This window comes from Panthera onca, chromosome A2, assembly GCF_046562875.1.
Source record: "Panthera onca isolate mPanOnc1 chromosome A2, mPanOnc1 haplotype 2, whole genome shotgun sequence".
Classification (NCBI taxonomy): domain Eukaryota; kingdom Metazoa; phylum Chordata; class Mammalia; order Carnivora; family Felidae; genus Panthera; species Panthera onca.
The window spans coordinates 161,479,151-161,496,074 of record NC_138340.1 but is presented as its reverse complement, the minus strand read 5'-3'; the positions used below and the strand labels follow the sequence as shown (position 1 = coordinate 161,496,074).

Sequence of the window (16,924 nt, the reverse complement as noted above, 5' to 3'; positions counted from 1 at the left end):
TTTTTGAGTTTATTTTGAAAGAGACAGAGACAGCACGAGCAGGGGAGAGGCAGAGAGAGAATCGCAAGCAGGCTCCATGCTGTCCGTGCAGAGTCGGACGTGGGGCTTGAACTCAGGAAATCATGAAATCGTGACCTCAGGAAATCATGAAATCGTGACCTGAGCTGAAGCCGAGTCGGACGCTTAACCAACTGAGCCCCCCAGGCGCCCCTATAAACTTTTAAGATTCTGGCAAGTGGATGTGGAGACCTAAGGCAGCTCAAGACAAGCCTCATATGTAAGTTCCCTTGCTTATTAAAACCTCCAGTCACCAATCTGGACTGGTCTGCCTCTTTCTTTGGTCTCTCTCTGCCCTCTGAGTACAGAGGCCAGTTTGCAAACCAGTTCTCCTATTGGCAGTCTATTAAGCATTTTGGGTGCCCCACATTTTTGCCAATGCTTGATATCTTCTGTATTTTGTTTGTTTGTTTGCTTTAGCCATTCTAGTAGGTACATAGGACTGTGTATTATTTTATGGTTTTATTTGCATTTCTCTGATAACTGGTGATATTTCCCACCTTTTTATACGTGTATGGGACATTTGTGTATCTTTTGGGGTGCCCATTTCAGGTGTTGTGTTTTTTCTTTCCTGGCCATTTCCTAATATTTTGGCTTTTTAAAAAATTTAGGTTCTGTGGGAGCTCTTCATATAATATGATGACAAATCTGTTGTCAGATAGGAGTATAGTGGATTTCTTCTAATCTTTGGCCTGCTTTTTCGGCGTTTAATGGTGTCTTTTAAATAACAGAAGTTCCTAATTAAAAAAAATTTTTTTAATGTACACTTGAGAGAGAGAGAGAGAATGAGTAGGGGAGGAACAGAGAGAGAGGAAGACATAAAATCCGAAGCAGGCCCCAGGCCCTGAGCTGTTAGCACAGAGTTGGAGGCAGGGCTCGGACCTATGCACCGTGAGATCATGACCTGACACGAAGTCAGATGCTTAACCAACTGAGCCAGGTGCCCCGGAAGTTCCTCATTTTAATTTCACTCAATTGATCATTGCCCCCCTTATGGTGAATACTTTTTGTGTCTTGTTTAAGTACTTTTTGCCTCCTCCAAGATCATAAAGATGTTTCTCTATGTTTTCTTACACGTTTAGATCCGTAACCCATCTGGTGTGAGGTAGAAGGCCAAGATTTTTCCCCATGAGGATATCTAGCACCGATTATCACGAAGACCGTCCTTTCCCCACACACTGCTGGCTCACCTCTGCTATAAATCAAGTAGCCAAAAAGGTATGAGCCCGCTGCCAGGCTCTGTTTTGTCTGCCATTAGCGCCACTCTTCGTCCATTTTTGTGCCACTCTCACTGTTTTAATTACTATAACTTTAAAAAGCTTGGTTTGATATCCGGTAATGCTGACTCCCATGCTCGTCTCTAAGATTATCTCGGCTCTTCTTGGCCTTTTGTATTTCACATATATTTTGGAATCACCTTGTCAATGTACACGTGCACATATGCACCCATAAACACTGCAGGGATTTTGATCGGCGTTGTGTTCAATCCATGCATCTTCTACATCATAAAAATGACATTGCCTCTACTTAAGTCTGTTTTTAGTTTTCCTCAATATCGGTTTGTAATATTCAGCATATAGGTCTTGTATATTCATTTCTCATCAGGTTTATTACGAGGTATTTGATGGTTTTCCAAAGGGAAGTGGTTTCACTTTAAAAGTTTATTTCCGGGGCACCTGGGTGGCTCAGTCTGTTGAGTGTCCGACTCTTGATTTCAGCTCAGGTCATGATTGGTGAGTTTGAGCCCCACATCAGGCTCTCTGCTGTCAGCACAGAGCCTGCTTCGGATCCTCTGTCTTCCTCTCTCTGCCCTTTCCCTGCTCATGCTCTGTGTCTCTCTCTCAAAAATAAATAAACATTAAAAAATAAATAAAGGAGTGCCTGGGTGGCTCAGTCGGTTAAGTGTCCGACTTCAGCTCAGGTCATGATCTCACGGTTTGTGAGTTCGAGTCCCGTGTTGGGCTCTGTGCTGACAGCTCGGAGCCTAGAGCCTGCTTCAGAGTCTGTCTCTGTCTCTCTGTCTCTTAAATATAAAAAATAAAACATAAAAACAAAAAAAAATAAAAAAAATTAATTTTCTCTGTTCATTGCTGGCATATAGAAATTGATTTTTGTAAACTAGCCTTGAATCCAGTGACCTTGCTAAATGTACTCATTAACCCTGTTGTAATCATGAAATCGGTTATAATCCATTCATTTAACTTGATCAAATCTCTCTTTTAAAAGTCTTAAAATGAAATGGTAACATCTTGATCAATTTAGCTGAGTTTGTGTTCAGGAAAGCGAATAGTACAATATGGCTAGAATTTAGCGTAGTGGAAATATGAGACGAAACCGATATGACAGCTTGTTTCATCCAAAGAAGAAACGAGAGAGCCGTGGAGAGAGAGAGAGAGATGGAGAGAGAAAAAAGAGGTGGGGGTAGGTCCTAATTTCAGATGTGACGTTCTATCGCTCGCGTGGCTGTATTTTCTCGGTTAGAGGTGGGTCCCACCTGCACTCAAGGGGAATGGATGGCACAGGGCGTGAGTAGCAGAGGTGGTGATGACTGGGGTGCCTGCATGGCTCAGCTGGTTGAGGGACCCACTCTGGATTTCAGCTCAGGTCCTGGTCCCAGGGGTTGTGAGCTCGAGCCCCGGGTAGAGCTCTGTGCTGATGGTGAGGAGTCTGCTTGGGACGCTCTCACTCTCCCCCTCTCCTTGCCCCTTCCCAACGCGCACACATGGGCACGGGCTCTCTCTCAAAATAAACTTAAAAAAATACATGATGACCAAATTAGGTGCACACTTTTTTGTTAAAAAAAATTTTTTTTAATGTTCTTATAAATTTTCTTCATCTAGGTATCTATCCATCTATTTATTTCATTTTTTTTACATCCAAGTTAGGTAGCATTATAGTGCACTGATGATTTCAGGAGTGGAATCCAGGGATGCACCCCCTCTGTATAACCCCCAGTGCCCATCCCCACAAGTGTCTTCCTTAATGCCCCTGACCCCTTTAGCCCATCCCCCCTCCCCCAACCCCTCCGGCAACCCTCAGTTTGTTCTCTGCATTGAAGAGTCTCTTGTGGTTTGTCCTCCTCCTTGTTTTTCTATTATGTTTGCTTCCCTTCCCTTATGTTCATCTGTTTTCTATCTTAAATTCCACATATGAGTGAAGTCATATGACATTTGTCTTTCTCTGACTAATTTTGCTTAGCATAATACCCTCTGGTTCCATCCACGTAGTTGGAGTACATTTTTTTTCTCTTTACGCCACATCTTCCTTGGCCCAACCAGGGCTGCCTTCCAGCCTGCAGGGTAAGGCCACTCTTGTGTCTCAGGAGAGGCATCTCTCCTCAGACCTTAAACAGACACTCCTAGTTGGCGAGCTCACGTCTCTTACCCAAATTTATATCCCATGGCTCTCTGTTCTCAGAGAGAACGGTTCTCAAGAACTTTTACAGTTTTTACTTTTGCTTTGTGCTCTGTATGCCTAAAACCAAAAAAAATTTTTAATTTATTTTATTTTTATAAAAATGTTTATTTATTTTTTTTTTTTTAAATTTTTTTTTTTTTCCAACGTTTATTTATTTGTGGGACAGAGTGAGACAGAGCATGAACGGGGGAGGGACAGAGAGAGAGGGAGACACAGAATCGGAAAACGGCTCCAGGCTCTGAGCCATCAGCCCAGAGCCTGACGCGGGGCTCGAACTCACGGGCCGTGAGATCGTGACCTGGCTGAAGTCGGACGCTTAACCGACTGCGCCACCCAGGCGCCCCTAAAAATGTTTATTTTTGAGAGAGAACGAGCAGGGGAGGGGCAGAGAGAGAGAGAGAGAGAGAGAGAAGATCCAAAGCGGACTTTGCCCTGACAGTGCAGAGCCCAATGTGGGCTCAAACTCATGAACCTCGAGATCATGACCTGAGCTGAAGTTGGATGCTTAATCGACTGAGCCACCCAGGCACCCCAAAGCCATCAGTTTTCAAAATCTCTGCGAGGACTCGTACATTGTTTTAACACCAAGCAGAATGAATTGATATAAATGCAAGGTCACAACATAACTTTTGCACCCTAACAAGCTGTAAGCCCATTCTCAATGACCAATTCTCAATCACGAGTGGGTGTCTGTTGTAATCACACGTAAACTTCTACCTAATCTCCCCACGTACCTGCCTTGCGTCCACATACTCTCCCGTTCATGCTCTTGGCAAAGGCCAAGTTTTCCACTCAAACTCCAGGACCGACCCCTTATCACCTGTTCAAGGTCTGGAGCCCACCCCCTTCCAACACAGTCTCGTTAATCTGTTGTCAATTAATCTGCAGGCCCCGATAACTAGGGCCTAAATTGTTGCTGGAAAAGTTTTCCTCCTCACAAAAACTTACCACCTACTTCGAAAGAGGGCTTCATACCTCCATTTGATCTCAGACTTTCTAATTCAGTTCTTCTTTCCAGTTTCTCTCTCTTTTTAAATGTTTATTTTTGAGGGGCGCCTGGGTGGCTCAGTTGGTTGGGCGTCCGACTTCGGCTCAGGTCATGATCTCGCAGTCCGTGAGTTCGAGCTCCGTGTCGGGCTCTGTGCTGACAGCTCAGAGCCTGGAGCCTGTTTCGGATTCTGTGTCTCCCTCTCTCTCTGACCCTCCCCCGTTCATGCTCTGTCTCTCTCTGTCTCAAAAATAAATAAGCATAAAAAAAAAAATGTTTATTTTTGAGAGTGAGAGAGAATGAGCAGGGGAGGGGCTGTGAGACAGGGAGATGTAGGATCTGAGGTAGGCTCCCGGCTCTGTGCTTTCAGCACAGAGCTCCACTTGGGGCTCAAGCTCATGAACCGTGAGATCATGAGCTGAGCTGAAGTCATAAGCTTAACCAACTGAGCCACCCAGGCGCCCAGCCAGTTTATCTCTTAACTCAGGCAAGACCCTGAGGGTGAAGCATCCCCTGAGGGGAACCAAACTATCCTTTGTAGCCCCTGGGCCAGCAAGACCTCGCCTGTGATTGACCCCAGGACAATGATCCGACTTGACCTTTGCTGCCTGTACTCAACGACCCTTGCTCCACCTTTTCCTTATATAAACCCAGAAGTAGTTTCAGCACTTTGGAGCCAGTCTTTGAGACGCCAGTCTTCCCTGCGTTGGCTTCACTGAAATACACTCCTTTCTTGTTTCACCACTGCTCGTCTGTCTTTGGATTTTGTCAGCAGTGAGTGGCCAAAACCAGTCGGTTTGGGACCCCTGGGGCCAGGTGCTTGTGCACCCCTGCACCCGGCTACCACGTGACATTTCTACTTGGTTTTAAAATAGGCCTCTCAAACTCACTGTGTCCCAAGCCAAACTCTGATCTCCAAACCTCCATCCCCATCAACCCCTCCTGGTCCTACAGCCCCTGAAGCGTCCAACTCAGTTATGACTCACTTGCTCATCCACAGGCTTGCTTTCAACCTCTTTTTTTTTTTGCATCCTATATCCAATCTGTCAGCAAGTCCTATTGCCTATTTCTTCAAAATACATCCAGAATCTGATGTTTTCCTACCAGTTCCACTGTTACCACTCGGGCTCCTGGCCACGGTCACTTCTTGCCTGGATTGGTAGGAGAGGCTCAGAGCTGCTCCTCTGGTCTGGTCCCTGCCCCACGTCTGGCTACTCTCAACACAGCAACTGGAATGCTCTTGTTTTAAGTGCTGCCATCACCTTTCTGCTCAAAATCCTCTCCCTTAAGTAGAAAGTAAAGTCCTGGGGCACCTGGGTGGCTCAGTCGGTTGAGCGTCCGACTTCAGCTCAGGTCACGATCTCGCAGTCCGTGGGTTCCAGCCCCTTGTTGGGCTCTGTGCTGACAGCTCGGAGCCTGGAGCCTGCTTCGGATTCTGTCTCTCTCTGCCCTTTTCCCTGCTCCCACTCTCTCTCTCTCTCAAAAATAAATACATGGTAAAAAAAATTAAAAAAAAAAAGAAAAAAGAAAGTCAAGTCCTAACTAAGGTCCTCAGAGGTCCTAAAAGGTCTGCCCGTGCCCCCTCACCTCTTCTGCCTCGGTCTCCGGTCCCCTCTCCCTTCCAGTTCCCAAAACACACGAGGCAGGCTCCCCCTTGGGGCCAGGCACTCACCCTTCCCTCTCTGTCAAGTATTTCTTCCAATGTCCTTTTCTGGGAGAGGTCTTCCCTACCAAGCTATTTTAAAATTACTGCATTTGCACTCAATTTACTCCTTTCGTGCCAGGTTTTTTGCCATATCCTTGCCATTACCTCACATGCCACACCGTTTGTTTTTTGTTTGTTTCTCTTCACCAAAATGTCCGCTTCACCTTGGCAGGGATTTTTGCCTTGCTCACGTTGAATTCCTAGCACCCAGGACAGTGTCTTTCAACTAGTAAGCTCCTCCATAAACACTTGTTGAATGCAGAGTGAATAAATGAAATGTGTAGGAAGTAAATCCCATTCATGGGGTAGAAAGGAATGCTCTGTGATGCTAATAGCCTTAACTTTGCACTTGACCTTCTCCCGTTCCCCCAGGAAAACCCTGGGGATAAATTGTGCGCCTGCAGTGATAGGCCCTTGGGAGTATAATGCAGAGGTAACAACACGACTTCGGAGCTGAGCTGCCCAGTTTTGGTTTGCTCCCATAACTGAAATAGTGCATCCCTGTCTTCAACAGAGGACAGAATCACCTGCCAGGGGTAGTACAGTTGTAATCTGAGCGTCTTTACAGGAACGAAAAAGCTTCGGGACTCTCACCCTTCACATTCACCTCGTGTTCAGCCTGGCTTTCTGTTTCTTTAAGCCCCTACAGTAGCTACCATTCACCGCCCCCCCCCCCCCCCCCCCCCCGCACACACACATTTTCTTGCTCTCCCTGCTTGGAAATCTTCAGAAAATTCTTCTTAGTATTGACCACAAAATACCTCCCTCTCCCAACTTTCCTGTATATGTCCATATACAAAATAGAATTGCAGCATACTGTATGCCCTCCATATATAATGAAATTCTCTTGCAATGTTTGAAAATTATCCCCTTCTCCTGCCATCACCGTGACCTAAAATGTCTCGCTTACCCGAATGTCAGCACTGAACGAAGACAATATTGTCACCCATTGGCATCCCTACTTCCTGGTCCAAGTCAGCCTGCATATTGTATTGAACTTAAACATGTACCATATTATAAATATTATAATACAGCCCCACTTATTCTCTAAGCTACTCCCTTATTCTCCCAGTTGGGGCCCTCCCCTTTGTTATATTCTGCGAGTGGATGTTTATTCCCATTTCCAGTGCCCTCCCTGCCTCAATCTAGATCGTATGCTTTCTTCAGTCGAACTAAAATTTCCTTTTCGGAGTTTTGGTGGGGGAGGGGTGGGAGCGTTTTGATCTAACATCATTCCTTGATTTTAAATGCCTTAGCAATTCATATGCCGTTTCACACCATGCTGGATGTATTTAGATATGGCTTTGATTTGCATTCTGATAATCTGTTAATGTAATTTTCTTGATTTTTTCTTTCAATAATGTCCAGATTGTTCTAATATTTAATATATAAAGTACAGGTAAAACTAATGTGATAAGCAACTTAGGGATGAGTAGTTAACTTTTGAGGTTTGAATTGCTGTTTAATGAAGCAATTGTAAATTGCTGGTCTAGATGAAGCTTTTTGCCTTGAAATATGAATGTGTTGGTGACTGTTGGGTATGATAGATGGGATTTTTACATTATTTTATGGTTACATCTCAGGTGCATTAACTCTTGCACTCTTCTTGTAATGTGTTCATAATTTTGCTTTTATTTGGGCACACGATTGTTTTCTCTGTGGCTCCCCTGCACATGTAATTCCAACACTGAATTGGTTCGGAATACAGGTGAGGAATGGGATGGTGATTTAGGAAAAGGGGAAAATTACGGGTTAAATTATCAAACGAAGAATTATGGCCACTGAAAACCCTTAGTCAATTAAAAATACAACAAACACCATTTCTTTAGGCTTTTAACTCAGCAGTTCATAGTGGACCCTGTCTGAACGCACAATATGGGATCCCAGTTTACATGGGTGATTATTTTCCCGTGTACCTAAAAATAAATTCGGACTGATCTTAACTTCACTGACAGATAAAACCAAAGGGGAGCTTGTGTCCTCAACCGAATCCTCCTAATTCGTCTGGGTCGAGGCGGGTTTAGTCCCAGACCATCTTGTAGTAATTGAAAAGTGTTGCAATTATCCTAACGTTTTCCAGGGGCATTAGCAGGAGGCAAGTGAAACACACTCATCCTTGATAAATGATTCTTCACGTTGACACGTGCACTGGAAGGCTCCGAACCAGGCGTCTTGAATGCGGAATGGGAAGTAGCTGTAACGTCGCTCTTGCCCCGGTCTCTCGGGCGATGGGCACCGCGGGCTCCAGCAGCCAGAGTCCCTCGGGCCGAGGGATCCAGCGGACAGAAGCAGCGGGCAGGTCGCTCGGGCGGGCGGCTCGCGGCTCCTCGCCGGCCGCGCGCCCGCCCGCCCGCCCGCCCGCCGGCCCCCGCTCCGCGCGCGGGGAAAAGAGCGCGGCAGTTGAAACCGTTACCACCCCCGAGTTTTTGAACTGGTTCAAACTTGGCTTTCGGCCCCGCCCCGCCTCTCCGGCCCGGGAACTCCGAGGCGGCGGTTCCCGCCAAGCGCCGCCAGCGCGCCGTCCCGCCCTCCGGCCGGTTCCCGCCACCCCACCCTCGCCGCCCCACCCCCGCCCAGGCTCCGAGCTCCAGGCTCCGGAGGCGCCCCCGTCCCCGCCCGCCTGCCCGCCGCCTTCCAGAGAGGCGCGGTGCGTTCAACGAAAGAACAAAGGAACGGCGCGGCGCTTCCACTCGGCGGCCGCGTCCCTCAGCGCCCGCCCGCGCCCGCGCGCACGCGCCGCCCGCCCGGCCCGGCCGAGTCCCGCGGGCGCCTCTGCGTGGGGCTGGCTCGGCGCCTCCGAGCCCGGCGGGCCCTGTGATTGGACGGGAGCCCGCCTCGCGTCCCGCCAATCGGGGCGGCGCTTGGTTGGACTGGGGGGGCCAAATAAAAGCGATGGCGATTGGGCTGCCGGGTTTGGCGCTCGGTCCGGGAGCGTCCGACACCCACTGGGACGCAGAAGGCGGTGGGGCCCCGGCGGCGGCGGCGGCGGCGGCGGCGGCGGTGGCGCGCGAGAGCGGCGCGCGGGAGCGGCGCGGGCTGGGGCGCGGGGCGCAGGTAACGCGCCGCTGTCGGGCCGGCCGGCCGGCGGGGCGCTGGAGCCCGGCGAGGGGCGGCGGCGGCGGCGGCGGCGGTGGTGGCGGCGGCGGCGCCGGGACATCCCCGCCGCCGCGTTGCCCGTCCGGGTGTCGCCCAGAGCGGGCTCTCCCAGGCGCCGCTTTTGGAGGCGGGGTGAGAGGAGACCCCTCGGCAGGGGGCCGCAGGGGTCGGGGCTGGCCCGCGCGCCCCCGCGAGCGGGCAGCGTCGGACCCCGGACACCCGAGGCGGGAGCAGGGGCGGGTGCCCGAGGGGGGCGTGCGGAGGGGTCCACTCGCGTGCCCGCCCCTCCCGAGGCGCCGGGGCTGGGCTGGGGGCGCTCCGGTGCCCGGGGCGGGCTGGCCGCCGGAGCCCAAGTCTCCTTTGTGTGGAGCGTCGCGGCGGGAGCGCCCGGGTGGGACGGGACACACACAAGTTGGTGGGACCTCGCCGCCGAGTGCGCACTCAGACAAAGGACGGACTGTGTCTCGGGGGAGCTCGGCGCGAGGAAGGGGCAGTGACACCGGGCCTGACAGCAGGCGGGAGAGGGGCGTGGGGAGCCCGGGCCGCGGGCGCGGGTGGGCGGGCTCGGCCCCACGCCCCCTCCCCGCGCGCGCGCAGGCTCGGCGGGGCCGCGGCGGCCGGGACGGCGTGCGGAGACGGGACTCGGAGGAGCCGCGCATCTGACGTTTCCCCCGGAGCCGCCTGAAACCTCTCCGGACCGGGCAGTCCCGGGCCGCCTTCGCCGCCTTGTCTGGCTTTCGGTTAAGTTTTCGGGAAGGGTCGGGCTGTTCGCCTCCTTTTTGGTTTGGCTCGTTTGGAGGGCTTTCCGTCGAGTTCCCGCGTCCTCGCGTACCCCCTTCCAACCACCAGAAAGTCCGTGCCACGGGGTCACTTTTTGAAAACGGGAGAAATTGAGAATCACGGTATTTTGGAAAACTTGGTGAACTCCCGCCCAGGGAGTTCCCACTTTCTAAAGAATCCTAATCTTAAAAAAAAAAATTTACAAGCTGTTTGGGGCAACTTGTGTGATGCGTCCGAGAATGGCGACAGGTGCTAACGAAATCAACTGTCATTTAGGAAGCGATTACTCCCCAAATCCCTAGGGGTTGAATGAGGATGAAAGGTAGAAATAGTTGACGAAAATAAAATGCTTATGACAAATGCGCGTTTAGATGATACGCCTTGCAATTTCTTATTAATTGGTTTTATCTTCCGTGAACAATAGCTTTGGCGAGTTAGAAAAGACTGGTTGCAGAAATGTTTGTTGCCTAAGAAATTGGATGTGTGCTGTCCACAGTTAAGCCAAACTTCCTTTGTTTGTCAGGGTCTTTGAAACTTAAATTCATTTGGAAATAAAAATCTGTGTTTGGAATTTAAAAATATTTTACTACAAGGTTTACTTTTCTTGGTTTCAAAGATGATCGCTTTAATTTTATGGCGTTTTAATATTACATAAAACACCATTTAAAAAAACCTTTGGAAAACTCATGCTGGTACAGTTGGATATGCTTTTATGGGTTTTGGAGTTTATTTTCCATTACTCTTCATTTATGAGCATTAGCAATTAGATCATATTTAGGAATAAAATGAACAGGTGTTCAAACACGGCTTGTTTATTGATAAGCATTTTCATTTAATTGCAAATAAAATTAAGGTATATTTTGATTTTCTTTTCATAGTCTCTAAGTTGGGGATAGATGATAGCATTCTAGTCCTGGATATAAGGAATCCTGTCTTTTTGGAGGTGCATTAGGGTATGTAATGTTTAAAATCTTGGAAACACTTAGAAAAATTGCATCTTCGGTTCTGATTTTTTGGAAGGTGAATAGATTCAAAGAAAAGGAATTCAGAAACACATAGGCACTCTTCTGATTTGTGTTCTGAGAAAGATCTAATGTGCACCCACTATTTTTTTATGGTTCCATAAAAATGGGAGACAAAGAAATGCAGTGTAAAAGTCTTTATTATCCGTATTTTGCCGTGTTAGACACCACTGAACAGACTTTCCAGGGTTGAGATTATTAAATAATGTTTGCATTTAGTTGCTGATAATTGTATATTAAAAAATCCTGATAGTTTTTGTCTGTCGTTACATGCATTACGCAGGTTTTGGCAGAAATTTGGATCTTTTGGGATAAATTCTAGTTTTTCCCTTGTGTATTCTGTAATTGATAATTATTATCCTCAAACTTGCCCCAAGATTTTTTTTTTAAAAAGCCTTTTTGGGGAGCTGGCTTAAAGTTTTTGTTTTAATTTATTTCTGGTTGAATTGTGAATGTATACAAATCAGTTTTAAGTAGCACTGATTTAAAAAAACAACAACAGTTGTTGATTTAGGTCCCCCCCCAAAAAGTTCTAATACTTTCATACCAGCTTTGCCTTGCATGCGTATATATAAGTAATTGTCTTTGTATCAGCCATTTAAAAATTTTAAGCGGATTTCTCCAGGTCACAGGTTTTTCTAGGATATCTTCTATCCCTTGAACTGGTGTACTCAAGGAGTGTGAATTAATTTCTGTATTGGTCTAAATAAATAGTGATTAAGAAAGTTGATCTGCTTTTTAAAAACTGACAAAAGTTTCTCCAGTGGTTTAATGTATTCTGGGGCCAATTAGAAATGGTTTATGGATTTGCCTTGAAGTCTTTATGTCAGTACAAATGATGAAGACGTTTTCTGTGAGTTGTGAAGGATTCTGGACACAGGTGAGATCTTTAGTAGAGCCTCCGTGGAGAGGAACAGCTCATTAAATTCAGGGAAAGGTTCACAATGAGAGGATACCTTTACCTTCTAGAGGCCTTCCCTGAATTCCCAGGCACCCTTGTGTTCCACAGGGCTTTGTTCATACTTTATTATTAAAGCATGGATCAGATTGTATTGTAATCACTTGTTTATGCATCCGGCTCCCTCACTGCACTCTAAGCGCTTTGAGGCAGAGGCTTGTTTTTCTTTGTATACCTAGTAGTTGCTAGAGAACAGCAAACTATCATTTTCATTTCAAAATATGAAAATAATTTGACAAAGGAACTTTTTGCAAAGCACATAGGGTATGTTAATCGTTCCGTTGTGAACTTTGGGAGGTGTTTTTGTCCCTCTTTGAGAAGCAGTGGTTATAAAGCAAAATCATTGTCAAGGTGGATAAGTTCCAAGGTTTCTCCTAGTTGTAATACTCGAGACATTGAAAATTGTGTATCCTTTAGGTATTCCATTGGTATTCAGATTTGGTATTTCAGGCAGCTAGAGAGAAACTTGATGAATGTCTGGGTACCTTGCATATACTATCTGCTTAATTTGACTTGATGTCAGTATTGATGGTCCTTGTACAGAAATAAAAGGAGGGGAAAGTGTTGGAGACAGTAGTAAATCTTTTAATTGAAAGGTGTCTAGTTAAATTGATGAGTTCTTTATCGAAATACTTCGAGGTGGGTTTTGGAGCTAAAACTGAAGGAAGTAGTGCCAGTGTAATTACAGATTATTTACTGGTGTAGCCTCTTCATTCTTTTAAAATGATAGGATAAATATAGATTAGCAAATCCAATAACCTCTCAAAAGGCATAGCTGATAAGTTTCTAAGATGGTCCCATATCTTGCCACTATACTACTTAGTACAAAGATATGACAAAAACAAAGATGAAAAAAGACATTAAAACACCTGCTGTTTGCCAGATGCTTTATTCATTGGCTGGTTTTATTTCCTATTGTAACATTTACGTGAGATGCTTTATTTTTGATTACTGTTAAAACCACCCTGCATCCATCAACCTGAATGGATAAACAAATGGAGGTATACGCATACAATGGAGTAGTATTCAGCCGTTAAAAGAGTGACATCCTGCCTGACACATGATACAGCAGCGTTGATGAACCTTGAGAACAGGAGGAGGGTAATAAGCCAGACACAAAAGGAGAAAAATTGTGTGATTCCGGTCATGGGAGATACTGAGAATTGGCAAACTCACAGAGAGAAAGGAGAATAGATGTTTCCAGGGGCCGAGAGCAGAGGGGAGTTGGGGAATTAGCGTTTAATGGGTACACAGAGTTCCTGTTTGGGATGATGCAAAACTTCTGGACGTGGATGGTGATGATAGATAAGCAGCATTTTGAATGTGCTTAATGCCGCTGAATTCTACACTTAAAAATCGTTAAAACGTTAAATTTTGTGTATATTTTACAATGGGAAAAAACTAAACAATGGTGATAGCATTGCACTCTGCAAACCTTTACCGGTTAAGGAAACTTTGGTCTAAAGGGCTTAAGAATTTGTCCAGGATCATCCAGCTAGGGATTTGTAGTCAGGATCCAAGTTTAAATTGTTGGACTCCATATCATCTACTCCATATTATCTGCTGGTCTCCTGGATGATTAAAGACTTGTTGGTCCCAAGAAGAGAGTTTATTTGACTTCATCAGAAAGGTATATTTAAAAGTAGGTAATTTGTAGTTGTCTGGGAGGTACAGTCTGATGCCCTAGACACACTAAAAGATGTCTTTGCAGATTTCTTTCTCAGCCAGAACTTGAATGGTGTTTGCTCTAGGGAGGAGTACAGTTGAGTTTTAAGTGTGGTCTGTGGAGTCACTTTGTTTGGGCACAAGTTGTTAAATGGTTGATTTTTAGTTATTGTGCCAGTATTGATTTTGAGAATTAATACACTTTCTCATGAATGGAACTAAACACTTAGCAAGTTGAAATAATGTGCTAAGGGCCTATAAGTAAAGAATATGGTGCTACATATGCTTTATGTTAGAAATGTCTATTGCTTCAGTAATAGGTGTTCAGTTTAAAATACTGAAACAATTTAGACTACAAAGTGAAAGCTTTCTGGATCCTTCCAATTCTAGTCCCTACCCGTAAGTTTCCCCAACTTTTCAATGTATTCCTATGAATATGCATTTGTACATAAATTTTGCAAGAATGGGATCAAGTTCTTTTGTCTGAGAACAGTTTTTTTAGGTCAGTAGAGACCTGTTCTTATTAAAAAATAACGGATATTTCTTCAGTGCTCACTGTGTCCTTGGCACTGTGCTCAGTGCTTCTGTTTACTTTATATATTTTATATAGATATCGCAATAATGAGAAGTGCAGAGGGCGGGTGACAGCTAGGTAGCGGTAGCCTAAGGGTTTGGATTTGCACACTTTGTTTTCAGAGTTATGATCTCTCACTTCCAGCCTGGGTTTTGTCTGTTTTTTATTTTTTTGGTAGGGCCAATGAACTGCCACTGATTTTAGTATTTCTTAGAGTCTAAAACAACAACAAGACTCCCAAAAAAGAATTCGCAAGGAGACTGCGTGTAGCCTGCTAAGCCTAAAATACTTCCGATGTGGCCCTTGATAGAAAAAGTGTGCCGTTTCCAACACTGAGCTATTAGGCCGTTTTGTTAAGTAGAATGCATCGTGTTCCAGTTTATGAATGTGTCATCACACGGTAAACCAGTTGTGATGGACACTGTTCTCTCCTCAAGAAGAGAACATCTTTCTCTATCTTTGATCATTTGTGAGACCACTTTCTACAAGGAGAATTGCTGTTTCAAGATTATGCACAGTTCAAGTTTTAGTAGACCTTGTCAAGTTGCTTTCTAGAAAGGTACCGGTTTTTTACTTTGAAAAACCAGCTTCATTGAAGTATAACTTACGTACAGTAAGATGAACACATTTGAAGACTACGGGCTGCAGAGTTTTGACAAATGTATACATGTGTGTCACCACCACCTCTGTCAAGGGGTGACGCTGGTGTCTTCAGAGTTCTTTTATGGTCTTTATACAGTCATTTCCCTCTTTTGCTGCTGATCCCATTTTTCTCGTTCAAGAGTGTCCTAAAAACGGAGTGACGCAGTGTATTCTCTTCTGTGACTGGCTTCTTTAATCCTGCATGTTTTTCAGATTTATCTGTGTTGTTGCCTGTTGCAGCGTTTCTTCTTCATTTGAGTAGTAGTCCGTTGTGTGACTGTACTGTTTTTTTAATTCCTTTACGTGTTGGTGGACACATGGGCTGTTTCCAGTTTTTTTGGCTATTAATTCAGCTGTTATGACCATTTGTCATATTTGCGGACATATCTTTTAAATTCTCTTGGGTAAATACCTCGTAGTGGATTGCTGGGTCATATGGTAAATACTGGTTTAACTTTGGAAGAAACTGCCAGACTCTTTTCCCACGTGTTTGTGCCATTTTACACGAAGGGTTCTGGTTCCAGTTCCAGCTCCGTGGGTCTGAGTGCACTTGGTCGGCCCCTAAAAAGTGTTAAGTATCTCATTGTGGTTTTAATTCGGATTTCCCAGGTGATCAGTGATGTTGAGCATCTTTTCATCTGCCTCACTGGCCATTCGTGTACGTTTTTTTGATCAAGACTTTTACCCATTTAAACTGCGTTTTTTTGTCTAAATGAGTTGTTGAGAGGTCTTTGTATATTCTTGGTACACATTCTGTGTCATGTATATATTGCAAATGTTTACTAAATTTTTTGCTTTGGTTTTTGTGTGTTACTGACAATGTATAGGTCAAATTAAGAATTGTTAATGCTGGAGGCATAATTGTTTAAATTCAGTTAAATTATGTGAAAATGAATTTATTCTTATTCCACAAGTCATTTAGTTCTTACTGTAACAAACTGTTACGTGTTTGCAGAGACCTGAAAATGAAAAGGATATTATTTATGCGAATAATATTAGGTGTGTGGCATGGGGGATTTTAATTTTTTAGTTTTTTAATTTGGAATTTTTTTAAGTTTTTTGGGAATTTTTAAATTGAGCTGTTTTTGAAAGTAATAATATTTAGTAGTTCTTTAAATTTTCAATTTTGGGTAATTCAGACCTTTTCAGTTATTAGAATTAAAGGATAAAGAGAATATTAAGAGTCAATCAAAAGTAATCCTCATCTTAGAATCTGGTGTGTAAAAGTGTAAGACTGCAAGCTTGGTCTACCTATTTTGACAGTTAAGTAGATTTTTTGTTATATACACAGATGGTTTTTAAGAGCATATATACTTGATTTCTGCATCTGCTTGTTTTATCTCTGCAGAGTATCCGTTCTTTCTTTTGCTCAACAGCTGGATTACCCTCACAATTTTCAGTTTTTCTTCATCATACAAGTAATCCATTACTCCTCCCCCTCCTTATTTAGTAAAGGGCGTGGGGGACGCAAGCCTCTGGGCTTCAGTCGGGCGTCCTAGACCTCTGCCAGTTACCATGCCCTTGCCCAACTCAGTCTTTCCCTGGGTGTCAGTTCCTGTAAGACACTCCTGAAGCTAGGCAGTCTGCAGAGCAGCCTGAACTCTTGTATCTTAACTGGTCTCCTCTCTGATAGCTTTCTTATCCCCTTCCTCTGTTGCACTCGATTGGTCTTTTTACTAGGCTCCAGGAAGTTTCCTGTGGAAAGTCTGTGCTCTGTCTTCTTTCTGGAATGCCTTCCCTGCCATTTTAGCATCTCAAGATACTGTTTCGTTTGTTTGGCTCAAAACACCCTTAAACTTTCCCAACCAAACCAGATAGTTTATCTCCTGCGTAGAAAGCAATACCACAGAACATCTCTTGTGTTTCCCTCTCTCCTTCATTTTAAACATTATTTTACTCATCTACGTGGTGCAGGTAGAAAAGGGTTTTGTACATAGTGGATAGAAATAAAGTTTTTGTGAAATGGGTTTACGATCGCAGCCATGAAAACTTGGTAGGTCGCTTCTTTAGAACTCAGTAA

General features: G+C 45.1%; 1 protein-coding gene across 7 annotated transcripts in view; it reads left to right on the top strand.

The window, feature by feature from the left end:
- The first annotated feature begins 9,044 nt into the window (after positions 1–9,044).
- Positions 9,045–16,924, top strand: part of EZH2 (enhancer of zeste 2 polycomb repressive complex 2 subunit) — a 63,771-nt gene continuing 55,891 nt past the window's right edge. For 4 of the 7 annotated variants that reach the window (XM_078438222.2, XM_078438200.2, XM_078438213.2 and 1 more), the window contains exon 1: positions 9,103–9,221. Coding sequence is in view for 1 of the 7 variants with exons in the window: in XM_078438231.2 (XP_078294357.2) it covers positions 9,060–9,221 (162 nt within the window). In the remaining 6 variants the exon portion in view is untranslated. Of the gene's footprint in view, positions 9,222–9,270; positions 9,396–9,884; positions 10,004–16,924 lie in introns of those variants that run through there. The other 3 variants (XM_078438231.2, XM_078438183.2, XM_078438198.2) reach the window with 3 other exon arrangements.